Source organism: Palaemon carinicauda, chromosome 24 (genome assembly GCF_036898095.1).
Source record: "Palaemon carinicauda isolate YSFRI2023 chromosome 24, ASM3689809v2, whole genome shotgun sequence".
NCBI lineage: Eukaryota > Metazoa > Arthropoda > Malacostraca > Decapoda > Palaemonidae > Palaemon > Palaemon carinicauda.
The window spans coordinates 96,962,243-96,977,656 of record NC_090748.1 but is presented as its reverse complement, the minus strand read 5'-3'; the positions used below and the strand labels follow the sequence as shown (position 1 = coordinate 96,977,656).

The window sequence follows — 15,414 nt, the reverse complement described above, 5'->3', positions numbered from 1 at the left end:
CATTAGTAAAATAAATTTTTGAATATACTTACCCGATAATCATGATTTAATTGACCCACCCTTCCTCCCCATAGAGAACCAGTGGACCGAGGAAAAAATTGTGGTGGTGTTGACAAGAAGTACTGGAGTACCTGACCACAGATGGCGCTGTGGTGTTCACCCCCACCTGTATAGCGATCGCTGGCGTATCCCGACCGTAGATTTCTGTCGGCAACAGAGTTGACAGCTACATGATTATCGGGTAAGTATATTCAAAAATTTGTTTTACCAATGAAAATAACATTTTACACACTAATGAAATATTGAGAAAGAAACAAACATTTAAAAACATGTAATCAATTTGTTGAGGACATTAATGTACAGTATATATGATGTGCATTTGTAAAAAACCATAGTACAGTACCGCTTGGTCATCATATCCTACTCATATTGTAGTTTGTAATATTAGAATAAACTCCCATATTCATTTTGAATATCGGACTGGTGAACACGACTCTGATATCAACCACTGACTGCCATATTAGATGCCTGTTTTTTTGTAAATACAGTACTGTATACTGTATCCATAGACCTTTAAAATTATTTCTAAAAATCTAAAGGCATTGAATACCTTGAATTAAACTCGCCTGTTAATTGAAACCATCTTCAACCCCCCTCGAAAAGTCTTGGTCTTCATAAGATGAATCCTCACACTTTTCACAGGACCCCAAGAGATACAGGCAAAGTGGAAATGACAGACAGAAGAGCTGGATGAATCCTTGAGAAAGTTTTTTTCTGTATTAGTTTGTGATGTATAACATGCCAATACAGTACCTTTTCATTTATCAGGGAGAAGTGTGGCTGAACAAGTCATTAAGCTATTTCACAAGCTCACTTGATTGGTAGAGGACTTAACCTCTAAAAAGGGATTTTGACAAAGGAAAAATCTATTTCTGGAGAGATACCTGTGACGCCCGGTGTAAAGAGTCCTTCTTTACACTTTTCTGATATAAATACTTCCAAATATACCAGAGAAAGTTAAAAGTATGGAATGCAGAGGTTACTACCCTCGCGCGAGCACCCAGTGGGCGTCGTGTATAAGGCAGGGGCGTGTGAAAACCACTATTCACAGGCTGTCTTCCATTTAGATAATTCCTTCATCAAAGGGAAGGGCCGTAACAGAGGCCCTAGCTACCTTACCTGAGCCACTCTACCGACACCCGACACCATACAGTATTAAGGTTAGGTTCTTTAGTGATTTTTGTACAATGTACAGAATACTGAGTTGGATAGATGCTTGAATAACTTTACGTTGCTCTAAGCAAGAGTTAAATTAAATAGTATATCCTCACAAATAACAGGTAAAATCCTTTACTAAGCTTGAAAAACTTTGTAAAATTACAAAGCTTTCGAATGCTTTGAAAACCAGACACAAAGGATGATAAGCCAGACTTAGACTAATGCTATACAAAAATATGAGACCAGTACTAACCTGGAAATTAACATAAGTTAATTACTGCATATCAAAAATTTTGAATAAAAAGAAAGGGTAAAGTAGGAATCACTGATAAACCTTATGCAAGATAAAACTTGGTGAATAAGATTAATACAGAATATTAGATTAATAGTACGGTATACCAAACAACAAAATTGAATCAAAATCTTGAAAATAAACCAAACATCTGGTTAGATTAGTGTGACTTTCGATTTCAGCTGAAGATAAAAGAATCACTTCACAAAGAAATGTCAGGATAAAAAGCTAGTTAATCTTGAAAGCACACAAGCTGGTCAAACTATGGGGAACCAAGTCAGAAGGTCTATTTTAAAAGAAAAGACACATTGATCCACAATTTTGTGCCACGGGGCATTTTGGAGCCTAGCGTAATTTTTTCTTGTAGAGGCTTTTTGAAAAAGTGAGGTGCTGTAAACTTGGGCTACCACTAAGTGAATGGTTATTTTTCAATATTAATCTTACCCGATAATCATGTAGCTGTCAACTCCGTTGCCCGACAGAATTCTACGGAAGGGATACGCCAGCGATCACTATACTAGAAGGGGGTGTACTCACCAGCGCCACCTGTGGCCAGGTACTGCAGTACTTCTTGTTGACACCACCTCAATTTTTCCTCTGTCGTGCTTCCGGCAAGACCTACATGGATACGCTTATAATTTTGGAGTCTTGTTCACGGTTTTTGGTGAAGTATTGCTCTAAGATTTCAGCTTTCGCTATACTGGAAACTTGTCTATTAGCTTAGATAGCTTTTATATTGATTTGATTAATGGTTAACGATCTTTTGCTTTAATTGGAATTCCCCTTGACTAGTTCTTTGATTCAAGATGTCCGACCTTTCTCAAGCTCCTCCCCAAAGACGATGTAGGACTTGTATTAGGCGTATTCCGAAGGCCTCGGTTGATCCTCACACCATTTGTTCCGACTGTAGGGGAAAATCCTGTCAGTTGGAAGATCGATGTGAGGAATGCGCCGGACTTTCGGAACTTGAGTTTGTTCGATTCCTCATTAGGAGGAGTTCGGCTCGCTCTTCGCTTTATTCCTCACCCCATGATCCTCAACCTTTTCCTCCCCCTGTAGTGGCTACCCCCGAACCTACTATTTGTGCTCAGCCTGATATGTCTGATGTTTTACGTGCCATTCAGGCTTTAGGTGATAAAGTGGAGTCGGTAGTGAGTGACCACAAGTTCCTCTTGGCGGACGTCAAGGAACTTAAAGTGAAAAGTGCAGTGGGAAGTGGTAGTGCCAGTGCTGTGCCGAGTGCTAGTGTCAGTGTCAGTGTTGTGCGTGAGGGTACTTCTGTGCGTGCCAGTCGTCCTCCCAGTCCGGGACCTCTTGCAAGCTCCCAAGCCCAGGGGAGAAGCAATGTCGAAGGGCAAAAGGGTTCGGCAGGCCTTGATCGGCGCACAGAAGTATCCTCGGTGGTTGCGGGCGTATCTTACAGAGATCGTCACTTCCACTCTCAGACGATTGAGCCTTTATTTTCCTCGTCTGCACAAGAATTTTCGGGGAGAAAACGCTGGACTCAGGTCTCAAGACCTCTTAAGCGTAAAGTCCAGACCTCACGAGTTCAACAGCCAGGATGTAGTCATTGGGCTAGCTCTGACTCGCCGCAGTCATCAGGTGACTGCACACCTCCTAAGAGAGGTAAGGCGATGCCTCAACAGACCTCATCTTCTGTTAAGGCTTTGCCTCAACAGACCTCATCGTCTGTTGATCCCAAGATGGCTTTGCTGCAGTCCATGCAGTCGCAGCTTGCGGTCTTAATGCGTGAGTTTCAGGCAGAGAAGGTTACACCTCCTCCTGCGAGCGCTCCTCCTCCTCACCGCAGTCCAGTCTGCCAGACGTACGAAGTTGAGGTTCCTCAAGCTACCTCCATGCGTGAGCTACCGCGTTGGGAGTTGCCAGTTACCAGCGTTGTGCAGCAACCTCCACCTTCCTTGAGGCAGGAATCTCTTACCACGCGACAACCTCCTCAACAATGGGGACAGGAGTCTTATGCCTTACAACCTCCTCTTCCTTTGAGGCAAGAGTTTCTTGCAGTAAGACCATCCTCGAGGCAGCAACCTCTTGAGGTACGACAACCTCTACCATCCTTGAGGCAGCCACCTCAGCTCTCGCAGCTGCTACCTCCACTTTCCTCGAGGCGAGAACCGCAACTCTCGAGGCAAGCACCTCAAGAACCTCAACTCGTGAGACAGGAACCGCGTTCTGCGCAGCCGCCACCTCAACTCTCGCAGCTCACACCTCAAGAACCTCAACTCGTGAGACAGGAATCTTCTACTGCGCAACCACCTCAACCCTTGAAGCAAGCGCAACTCTTGAGACAGGAACCTCATGCAATGAGTCAGCCACCTCAACGCATGCATCTACCACCTTCTCCTCTATTTGATCAGTCTTTGCAGCCTGAACCTCAGGTTTTACTACAGTCGCCTCTCACCACACTTGCTCCTCAAACCTCCGCAGAACTTCCTTCATCCCAGCCTCATGACTTTGTCATTACCAGCCCTCATCCTCTTCAACAGAGACTTGAGGATGAGACCGCAAGTGTTTATGCACCCGCTTGTCAGGATTCTGCTGTTCAGCATACCGCTGTAACTTTACCTCTCGCTTCTCAACACTCAGGTGATGAGGTTTCTGAGGAGGAAGCTGCGCACCTAGATGATCCCTCTTCGGACGTGGAGGAACCCAAGTCGTTACCACCCTCCATTGACTTTCGCAAGGTCCTGGCTCTTTTCAGAGAGGTTTACCCGGATCATTTTGTTTCTGCTACCCCTCGCTCTCCTCCATCTGAGTTTTCTCTAGGCATGCAACCTGTTAAGTCGGCCTACACTAAGCTCTTCTTTGCTAGATCCTCTAAGAGAGCTTTAAGAATGTTAGGGGATTGGTTGCAGTCCAAACAGCAACTAGGGAAGCCTTCTTTTATGTTTCCTCCTACTAAGCTGACTTCTAAGGCGGGCGTATGGTATGCCACAGGAGAGGAACCAGGCTTGGGAATCCCTGCCTCTGCCCAGGCTGACTTCTCAAGTTTGGTTGACTCTCCACGTAGATCGGCTATGAGGCGCTCTAAGGTCTGCTGGACCTTTTCCGACTTAGACCACTTCTTAAAGGGTGTCTTTCGCGCCTTTGAGATTTTCAATTTTCTCGACTGGTGCCTGGGGGCCTTGAGCAAGAAGACTGCCCCTTCTGACAAGGACTCGGCCATGCTTATAATGTCCTGTATGGATAAAGCAATTCGCGATGGGTCCGGCGAACTTGCCTCCATGTTTGTTTCGGGAGTACTCAAGAAAAGGGAACAACTTTGCACTTTCCTTTCCACTGGAATCACCTCTTGTCAAAGGTCTCAGTTACTTTTTGCTCCGCTTTCTAAGTTCCTGTTTCCTGAGGAGCTTATCAAGGAATTGTCTGCGGCCCTTATTCAGAAGGACACTCATGACCTTGTGACCTCTTCAGCTCGTAAGGTTAAGGTTGCTCCTTCGGTTCCTAGAACCTACCGTACCCCAGTGGCCGATACTCCTGCTACAAGATTTATTCCGCCCTTTCGTGGCAGAGCCCCCAGCCGAGGAAGTACCCGTCCAGACGCTTTCAGGGGCAGGTCTAAAAAAGGTCCCAAGCCTTCGAAAGGCAAACACTGACTCTCCTCCTCTCCAGACAGCAGTAGGAGCCAGACTCAAGATCTTCTGGCAAGCTTGGGAAAGAAGAGGTGCAGACACCCAGTCTGTCAAGGGGCTAAGGGAGGGTTACAGGATACCATTCTGCCGCAATCCCCCTCTGACCACTTCTCCCATCAACCTCTCTCCCAACTACAAGGAAAAGGACAAGAGGCTAGCGTTACACCAGGAGGTGTCGCTCCTGTTACAGAAGAAGGCAGTGGTGATAGTCCGGGACCATCAATCCCCGGGCTTCTACAACCGTCTCTTTCTGGTGGCCAAGAAGACAGGAGGTTGGAGACCGGTGCTGGACGTCAGTGCGCTCAATGCTTATGTCACCAAGCAGACGTTCACTATGGAGACGACGAAGTCGGTCCTAGCAGCGGTCAGGCAGGAGGACTGGATGGTCTCGTTGGATCTGAAAGACGCTTACTTTCACGTTCCTATTCATCCAGACTCCCAACCTTTCCTGAGATTCGTTTTTGGAAAGGTTGTGTACCAATTCCAAGCCCTGTGTTTTGGCCTAAGCACAGCGCCTATGGTGTTTACGCGTCTGATGAGGAATATTGCAAAATTCCTCCACTTAGCGGACATCAGAGCCTCCCTTTATTTAGACGACTGGCTGTTAAGAGCCCCCACAAGTCGTCGCTGTCTGGAGAGTCTCAACTGGACTTTGGACTTGATCAAGGAACTGGGTCTTTTGGTCAACTTAGAAAAGTCCCAGCTCATTCCCTCCCAATCCATCGTTTACCTGGGAATGGAGATTCGGAGTCAAGCTTTTCGGGCTTTTCCATCGGCCCCAAGAATCAGCCAAGCCCTAGAGTGCATTCTGAGCATGCTGAAGAGGAACAGTTGCTCGGTGAGACAGTGGATGAGTCTAACAGGGACCCTGTCATCGTTAGCCCTGTTCATCGAGTTAGGGAGACTCCACCTCCGCCCTCTCCAATTCCATCTAGCAGCTCACTGGGACAAGGATTTGACGCTCGAAGCGGTCTCTATTCCTGTCACCAAAGAGATGAAGACTACTCTCATGTGGTGGAAGACCAACATCCTTCTTAAGGAGGGTCTATCGTTAGCGATTCAGACCCCCAATCTTCATCTCTTTTCGGACGCATCAGACTCGGGCTGGGGCGCGACCTTGGACGGACAGGAATGCTCGGGAACATGGAACAAGGAACAGGAAACGCTTCACATCAACTGCAAGGAGCTGCTGGCAGTTCATCTGGCCTTAATGAACTTCAAGTCCCTCCTGCTAAACAAGGTGGTGGAGGTGAACTCCGACAACACCACAGCCTTGGCTTACATCTCCAAGCAGGGAGGGACCCATTCGAGGAAGCTGTACGAGATAGCAAGGGACCTCCTCATTTGGTCAAGAAGTCTAAACCTCACACTAGTAACGAGGTTCATTCAGGGCAATATGAACGTCTCAGCAGATCGCCTCAGCAGGAAAGATCAAGTCATCCCCACGGAATGGACCCTTCACAAGAGCGTGTGCAACAGACTTTGGGCCTTGTGGGGTCAGCCAACGATAGACCTGTTCGCCACCTCCATGACCAAGAGGCTCCCTTTGTACTGTTCCCCAGTTCCAGACCCAGCAGCAGTTCACGTGGATGCTTTTCTGCTGGATTGGTCCCATCTCGACCTATATGCATTCCCGCCGTTCAAGATCATCAACAGAGTCATTCAGAAGTTCATCTCTCACGAAGGGACACGGCTGACGCTGGTTGCTCCCCTTTGGCCTGCAAGAGAATGGTTCACAGAGGTACTACAATGGCTGGTCGACGTTCCCAGGACTCTCCCTCTAAGAGTGGACCTTCTACGTCAACCTCACGTAAAAAAGGTACACCCAAACCTTCACGCTCTTCGTCTGACTGCCTTCAGACTGTCGAAAGACTCGCTAGAGCTAGAGGCTTTTCGAAAGAGGCAGCCAGAGCGATTGCCAGAGCAAGGAGGATATCCACTCGTAGAGTCTATCAATCCAAGTGGGAAGTCTTCCGAAGCTGGTGCAGAGCCAATGCAGTTTCCTCTACCAATACCTCTGTAACCCAAGTTGCTGACTTCCTGTTACATCTTAGGAATGTTAGATCTCTTTCGGCTCCTACGATTAAAGGGTACAGAAGTATGTTGGCTTCAGTTCTCCGCCACAGAGGTTTGGATCTTTCCTCCAACAAGGACCTACAAGACATCCTTAAATCTTTCGAGACTTCTAAAGAACGTCGTTTGTCCACTCCAGGCTGGAATTTAGACGTAGTCTTAAGGTTCCTGATGTCTCCTAGGTTCGAACCTCTCCAGTCAGCTTCCTTCAAAGACCTTACTCTCAAAACTCTTTTCCTCGTCTGCCTTGCGACAGCCAAAAGAGTTAGTGAGGTTCACGCCTTCAGCAAGAACATAGGATTAACATCCGAATCAGCAACATGTTCTTTACAGCTCGGATTTTTAGCTAAAAATGAACTTCCTTCACGTCCTTGGCCTAGATCGTTCGAGATTCCTAGCCTTTCCAACATGGTGGGTAACGAGCTAGAGAGAGTTCTTTGCCCTGTCAGAGCTCTGAAATACTATCTTAAAAGGTCAAAACCTATACGAGGACAGTCAGAGGCCTTATGGTGTGCCATCAAGAAACCTTCGATGCCTATGTCCAAAAACGCAGTTTCGTATTATATAAGGCTTCTGATTAGAGAAGCTCATTCTCACATGAAGGATGAAGACCTTGCTTTGCTGAAGGTAAGGACCCACGAAGTGAGAGCTGTAGCTACTTCGATGGCCTTTAAACAGAACCGTTCTCTGCAGAGTATTATGGATGCAACTTATTGGAGGAGCAAGTCAGTGTTTGCATCATTTTATCTCAAAGATGTCCAGTCTCTTTACGAGAACTGCTACACCCTGGGACCATTCGTAGCAGCGAGTGCAGTAGTAGGTGAGGGCTCAGCCACTACATTCCCTTAATCCCATAACCTTTTTAACCTTTCTCTTGAATGCTTTTATTGTTGTTTTTTGGGTTGTTACGGTAGGCTAAGAAGCCTTCCGCATCCTGTTTGATTTGGCGGGTGGTCAATTCGTTCTTGAGAAGCGCCTAGGTTAGAGGTTGTGTAGAGGTCCTTTAGTATGGGTTGCAGCCCTTTATACTTCAGCACCTTAGGGTTGTTCAGCCTCCTAAGAGGAACGCTGCGCTCAGTAAGGAAGACGAACTTATTAAAGGCAGAGTAATGGTTCAAGTCGACTTCCTTACCAGGTACTTATAATTTCATTGTTATTTTGAATAACTGATATTATGAAATATGGGATACTTAGCTTACTGATATACATGTACACTGGTTTTCACCCACCTCCCTGGGTGTGAATCAGCTACATGATTATCGGGTAAGATTAATATTGAAAAATGTTATTTTCATTAGTAAAATAAATTTTTGAATATACTTACCCGATAATCATGATTTAATTGACCCACCCTTCCTCCCCTAGAGAACCAGTGGACCGAGGAAAAATTGAGGTGGTGTCAACAAGAAGTACTGCAGTACCTGGCCACAGGTGGCGCTGGTGAGTACACCCCCTTCTAGTATAGTGATCGCTGGCGTATCCCTTCCGTAGAATTCTGTCGGGCAACGGAGTTGACAGCTACATGATTATCGGGTAAGTATATTCAAAAATTTATTTTACTAATGAAAATAACATTTTTAAAATGCACAAGAAGCGTATTCTTAAAGAGAGGAAACCTTTTTTGTTTTTGTGTTATAACATTAAATAATTTATTAACTACGGCAAGGGAGAACATAATGATATCATTTGAATATTTTACCATAGATTTGTTTGTTTGAAATATGTATCTGTACAAAGTAAATTTTTTGTTGTTTTTATTGTAATATGCATCAGTATATAGTTTAGATTTATTCTCAAGAATTTAATGTAAATTTATTAATATCCATGTGATATTTGAAATACTTCTTGCTGTAGGTTCTTTGTATAACTTTAGGCTCATTTATCAATAACACAACTAAATGATTATTAATGAAAACATCTCATGTGTTAGTTTTAGTACTATAGATATATACCAGTGCCTGTTATATATCTACATACTGTTAATAATCATATTTAATTAATCGTTTCAATTCATTATATTCATTTATGTATTAGTTATTTCCGCAGATAAGTACTGACCTTTTTGTATTTTACAGTTCGCAACTCCTTGATGCTCTTTGGTGGCATTACAGCCCTTGGAGGTGTTTGTCTCATAGGCTGCAGTATTATCTTGCTTCAAGGGCTACGAAAGGTAATAGTGACTCTTTTCAATTATGATTGTTATACTGTAGATGCAGTTGCTTTCAGCATTGTTGCCATCATAATTTCATGAGACTTCTAAGTTCAACTTTGTAGATTGAAATGTCTAATGGAGGAAGACATGCCATAAGTAGAATCATTTATATGTCAGGGGTAACATTCGTGAGTTTTTTTAAGTTGTATAGCCATAGAGCATTGACAAAGAAAGTACTGTATATTTTGTTGTTGTTCATATGAAGCAAGCCAAGAAGGCCCTGTATTATTATTATTATTATTATTATTATTATTATTATTACTTGCTAAGCTACAACCCTAGTTGGAAAAGCAGGATGCTATAAGCCCGGGGACTCCAACAGGGAAAATAGCCCAGTGAGGAAAGGAAATAAGGAAAAATAAAATATTTTAAGAACAGTAGCAACATTAAAATAAATATTTCCCATATAAACTATAAAAACTTTAACAAAACAAGAGGAAGAGAAATTAGATAGAATAGGGTACACGAGTGTACCTTCAAGCAAGAGAACTCTACCCCAAGACAGTGAAAGACCATAGTACAGAGGCTATGGCACCACCCGAGCCAGAGAACAATGGTTTGATTTTGGTGTATCCTTCTCCTAGAAGAGTTGCTTACCATAGCTAAAGAGTCTCATCTACCCTTACCAAGAGGAAAGTAGCCACTGAACAATTACAGTGCAGTAGTTAACCTCTTGGGTGAAGAAGAATTGTTTGGTAATATATGTGTAGGCAAAGGGAGAGTGGACCGTAACCAGAGAGAAGGATCCAATCTATTACTGTCCAGCCAGTCAAAGGACCCCATAACTTTCTAACGGTAATATCTCAACGGCTTTCACAGAGCTGGAGGCCAATTCAGCAGTATGTGGAAATAAAGAAAATGGAAGCTAAGGGAAGTGAAGTAGATTGATTTGAAGGTGAGAATGATATGAATAACAGAATAAATATGATAAATATTTGGACAAATAGCTGTTAAGAAACAAATACGCTGTTAGGTACTACTAATAATTTATGCTCTGCTATCAATGGCTGAAGGGACAGTTTTGTTGCCTTACTTTGTTTCCATTTAACCATATAAACATTATTCATAAACCTTGAGCTATTTGATAGCCTTTGTTCTTTGCACCCCTCCCAAGACTGTTGCTTATATATAGTTTTAATCTTCTATAGTAAATGTTACCCATTTTTTTATCTTCTGTACTTAATTTTTTCATATATGGGTATACTCTTTATGTGCATAGGAATTACAAATGTTAATATCATTGATTTAATTAGACAACCGAGACACATTTATATTTCTAGATTCAGAGGCTTATCTGAAGGACTAGCATTTGAATGATCATAGAAAATTGGAACAAGATACTAAATAAGAAGAGATCAAAGGGAGCTAGTGAAAAGTAAATGATAGATAACAATGCAGTTAATACGATGTGTATACTATTAATTCACCCATTTGAATAATTAACAGTGTTATTGAAATTTCAATTACAGTATAAATGATTATTCAAGATTAAATTACCTTTCTAAATATTATAAACAGTAGACCTCCTTACCCACAGGCATCAACCTCTCAGGCCCCTGTCCATTGCAAATTCTGTAGATAATAGGTAACACTAAAATTTACAGATGGTATAAAAGAAATTCTTGTCGGTTTGTTTTTAATTTGAAGTAAAAATCTTGAATTTGAAACGATTAAATACAGCAGAATTGGAATCAACACATTTCTCTTTAAAGCCAGATATTCTGAGTCTTACTGTTTACGCTTACTGTACTTTTATTGGTGCTGGGTTTTAATCCAGGGCTATACAGAAATATTTATCATTAAAAGAATTTCCTTATATGTCTGGGGTCTGGGATCCTTTGGCTGAGTGAATTTGATATTAAAGTGAATTTGTCCCCTATGTGAAAAAAATAAAAATCCTGAATTTATTAGTAATATTATCATAAAAAATGGCTGTTATTATTATTATTACTATCCAAGCTACAACCCTAGTTGGAAAAGCAAGATGCTATAAGCCCAGGGGCTCCAATAGGGAAAAATAGCCCAGTGAGGAAAGGAAATAAGGAAATAAATAAATGAAGAGAACAAATTAACAATAAATCATTCTAAAAACAGTAACAACGTCAAAACAGACATGTCATATATAAACTATTAACAGCATCAAAAACAAATATGTCATAAATAAACTATAAAAGACTCATGTCCGCCTGGTCAACAAAAAAGCATTTGCTCCAACTTTGAACTTTTGAAGTTCTACTGATTCAACCACCCGATTAGGAAGATCATTCCACAACTTGGTAACATACTAATCAGCTCTAATGGTTGAGATTGGTTGATTTAAATTTTAAGTATAAATCCTTAATTCAAGAGAATTAACCCCGTCACCACGAGGCAGTGGATCCACTACTCAAACTATGTAGGAGATTTGTCACCATTGGATATACATGCTCACTTACTCTATAATAACCCACATTTCCATATTTATTTGTTTTACTGCTGATTACAGCATAAATGTTTCAAAAGTTTGCTTTATATTCTATTGTATTTCACTCTAAACAACCAAAATATTTTTTCCATTCAATGTGAAGTGATCATAGGATATTTTTTCAGAGATATAATATAAATTTAGTTCATTAGACGTAAGGTTTATTTGTTCTTCTGTCATTACACCTTGCATGTGACTGTCACTATGAACTGGATAATTCCTGTTTTAGGTGTTTCACAGGCTTGGAAATAGAGACCGCGCATGTAAGAACATGGCATAATGCGTAGAATGTTAGTAAATGGAAATAATGAGAGTACGCTAACTTTTACTCATGAAAACAATGAACAATACCATATGAAATACTGTATATAAGACATGAAGATGATGATATTTTTTTAGAAATGATAGTTGAGGAAAAAGGAATAGAATAAGAAAACAAAAATATAAAGTCGTGAGTCAACAATTTGCATTACTGGGAAAAAGATTTGTGACTTTGTGGGTAGGACCGAAGTCAAAGGCTGAGAACCGATGATGGTTGAAGTACGTAGTACTTTTTGTGTTATTTGAACACATAGGCCAACATTAAAATACTCTTAAATAGACCTTACATAACCATAAATAAGGACTAGAATCCCCGAGTGTCTCAGTTATTGGTGGGATGATATGGGGGCATCCCTACTTCTCTAGGCTGTGGGGTGTCTGGGGGTATTTGAGCAATGCCTCAGGTAGAGAATGTTGCTGTTGGCTAGAGTGGTGTTATTTTATATGGTAACATAGAAAACAGGCTGAAATAGCTCTTACACAATCAGAAATAAAGGCTAGAATTACAAAGACTTTGTTTGTTGGCTGAAGAAAGAATGAGGAGGGGCCAATATCAGAGAGAGGATGAGATTTTTTAGTAAAATTTCCCGAGTGTGAACTGTGTAGGATATACGAGTTATATGAGTAATTTTAACTCCATATGCTTTATGTTTCTAAATGACGTATACCGACGTGATCGTCTGTATCACCAGGCATGTTTTGACGTCTTCATAGTGAAGGGGTTAAATAAGGAAGTTTTGGAGTTAACTCCTATGTCTCTTTACAGCCGAATGGGCCAAGTCTTGCTGTTTACACTAATTTCTATCGGGACTGGTATTCGAGTCCTTGGCCTTGCAAAAATATTAAAAGAATTTCCTTATTGGTCTGGGACCCTGTGGCAGAACAATTTCAATATTAAAGTGTATTTGTAGCTTATTTGAAAAAAAGTGTGTGATAAAGAGAGAGAAAAAACAAAGGTAACTGTAGGTTTGTAGGAAAATTTAGTTTTGTTATTAAATCATGGATAAAATGTTTTAAAACTTATCCTATACTGTATTTCATTCACTATAAATGTGATGACACTGGCAGGCAAAGATGGTTACTTTGATAATGAGCATTTCATACTGAAAAAATAGGACATAAAACATTATAATTTTCCAGTTGCAACAGGAATTCTATCATCCACTTTTAAATTTGGTTCTTCAATTTTCAATATTAATCTTACCCGATGATCATGTAGCTGTCAACTCTGTTGCCCGACAGAAATCTACGGTCAGGATACGCCAGCGATCGCTATACAGGTGGGGGTGTACACAACAGCGCCATCTGTGAGTAGGTACTCAAGTACTTCTTGTCAACAAGAACTCAATTTTTCCTCTGTCGTGCCTCCGGCAAGACCTACTAGTACGCCGTCCCTAACTGGATTTGTTTTCACAACTTTTTGGTGAAGTACACTATTCCAGTTTTGAGCTTTCGCTATGCAGGGGTTTTATCTTCATTTCAAAACTTGAACTCGTTTTGGATAGATTTTATTATGGTGACGAAGAGAGTATGGACTCTCTTTCACTTTTAAATGGCCGACCCTTCCCTTAGACGGAAGTGTTGGTTTCGAAGAGAGTATAGACTCTCTTTCACTTTTTATGACCCACCCTTCCCTTAGACGGAAGTGTGTTTAGGTTTTTGGTAATTTATTATAAACTTATAAAAATTAATTTTTATGTTTGTTTATATGCGACCTTTCCTAATAGTAGGCGGTCCTTACTTGGAACCGAAGTTAATTAACATTGAGCCCGTCATATCGTTTTTCCTGTTAAGAATTTATGCTATTTTAATTTTAATGTTTTTGAAAGAATTTCTTTGATAGTCTCGTACTGTTTTCAAAGTTGAACTAACGTTTTGTTTAGTCTCCGCAGTTGTTGACGTTCAGAACGTTCAACTTGCGCTCTATCGTTACGATAGAGAGAGAGTATTTCATGGTTTCACGTTGCAGTAAGAGTAAACCGATTCTAGCGTTTCGTTCATTCTTTCTTAGCTTAAATGGTTTTAATTCTAATAAGGAACTTTTTATTTGGGAAACCTTTCAGTTTTTTTTCCTTTAACAAATAATATGTTTTAACGATATATAATTGAGCTCATCTCTCAGGTTCTAAGTCAAGAGAGAGAGAGAGAGAGATAGAGACGGAGGGAGAGAGAGGAGGATAAACGTTTCGTTCAAGCGGGTAACGTTGTTCTCGTTTTTTTGCTCTTCTCCCTAGTCGCTATAGGGGAAGAAGGTAAAACGTTTCTAGAGTTTTATTCTTGTTCCCAGGCTTTATGCGGTGAGAGATTTTAAACGTAGTTTATTTGATCTAGTGTTTAGTCTCTTTTCCAGCCACTCAATTCTTTATCTTTCATTATGTTTTTCTGTTACATTGTAATACTGTTTTCGCAATTACTACCTTTTAATGAAGGATAGGATTGCGTGTTTCAGGTACAAACCACTTAAAGTTTCGAGTTCAGTGAAATAAGTGCAAACAGAAAATCAAAAGTGATAAAGTGATAAGCGCAAAGTGTTACAGTGTTGCGTTCGAGGGTTCGTTTGTTCGTGCCAGTTGTTCACCTTGTCCGATACCTCTTACAAGCTCCCAAGCCCAGGGGAGAAGTAATGTCGAAGGACTTATGGGTTCCACAGGTCTTGATCGACGAACAAACGTTTCCCTCCGTGGTTTCGGGTGTATCTACACACGTTGCCGACGTGATCACCCCACCCACACAAAGACGAGAGAGCCCATTTATTCCTCGTCTGCGGAAGAGGTTTCTCGCAGAAACCATGGACCAAATCTTGCAGCTTTTAAGTGCAAGTCGGTCCCTTCCGCGCAAGTCCAACGGCCTAGGTGTAGCCACTGGGTCAGTTCGGACTCGCTGCAGTACGACAACTGCACACCTCCCAAGAGAGGCAAGGTGGTACCGCAACAGGCAGTAACTCCGTCTGTTGCCGCACCACCTGTTTTAGACCCTCAGTCACAACGGACAGTAGCTCCGTTTGTTGTTGTCTTTCATAGACCCTAGTGGTCCATGCTGCAGACTATACAGTCTCAGCTTGCTCCTTCATGCAGGAGTATCGTGCTGGAAGGTTGACAATGCACCTGTTAACCTACAACCCGCCGAGGTTGTGCGCTCAGCAGATACTGCGGCTGCCTGCTCCCACCCTCCACCTGTGAGAGCT

At 41.8% G+C, this 15,414-nt stretch overlaps 1 protein-coding gene across 3 annotated transcripts in view; it reads left to right on the top strand.

Moving 5' to 3' along the window:
- The window catches only part of LOC137618224 (uncharacterized), a 76,335-nt gene that overhangs the window by 43,802 nt on the left and 17,119 nt on the right, over positions 1-15,414 (top strand). For all 3 annotated transcript variants that reach the window (XM_068348352.1, XM_068348350.1, XM_068348351.1), the window contains one exon: positions 9,309-9,403. In XM_068348352.1, the coding sequence (XP_068204453.1) occupies positions 9,309-9,403 (95 nt within the window). The remainder of the gene's footprint in view (positions 1-9,308; positions 9,404-15,414) is intronic.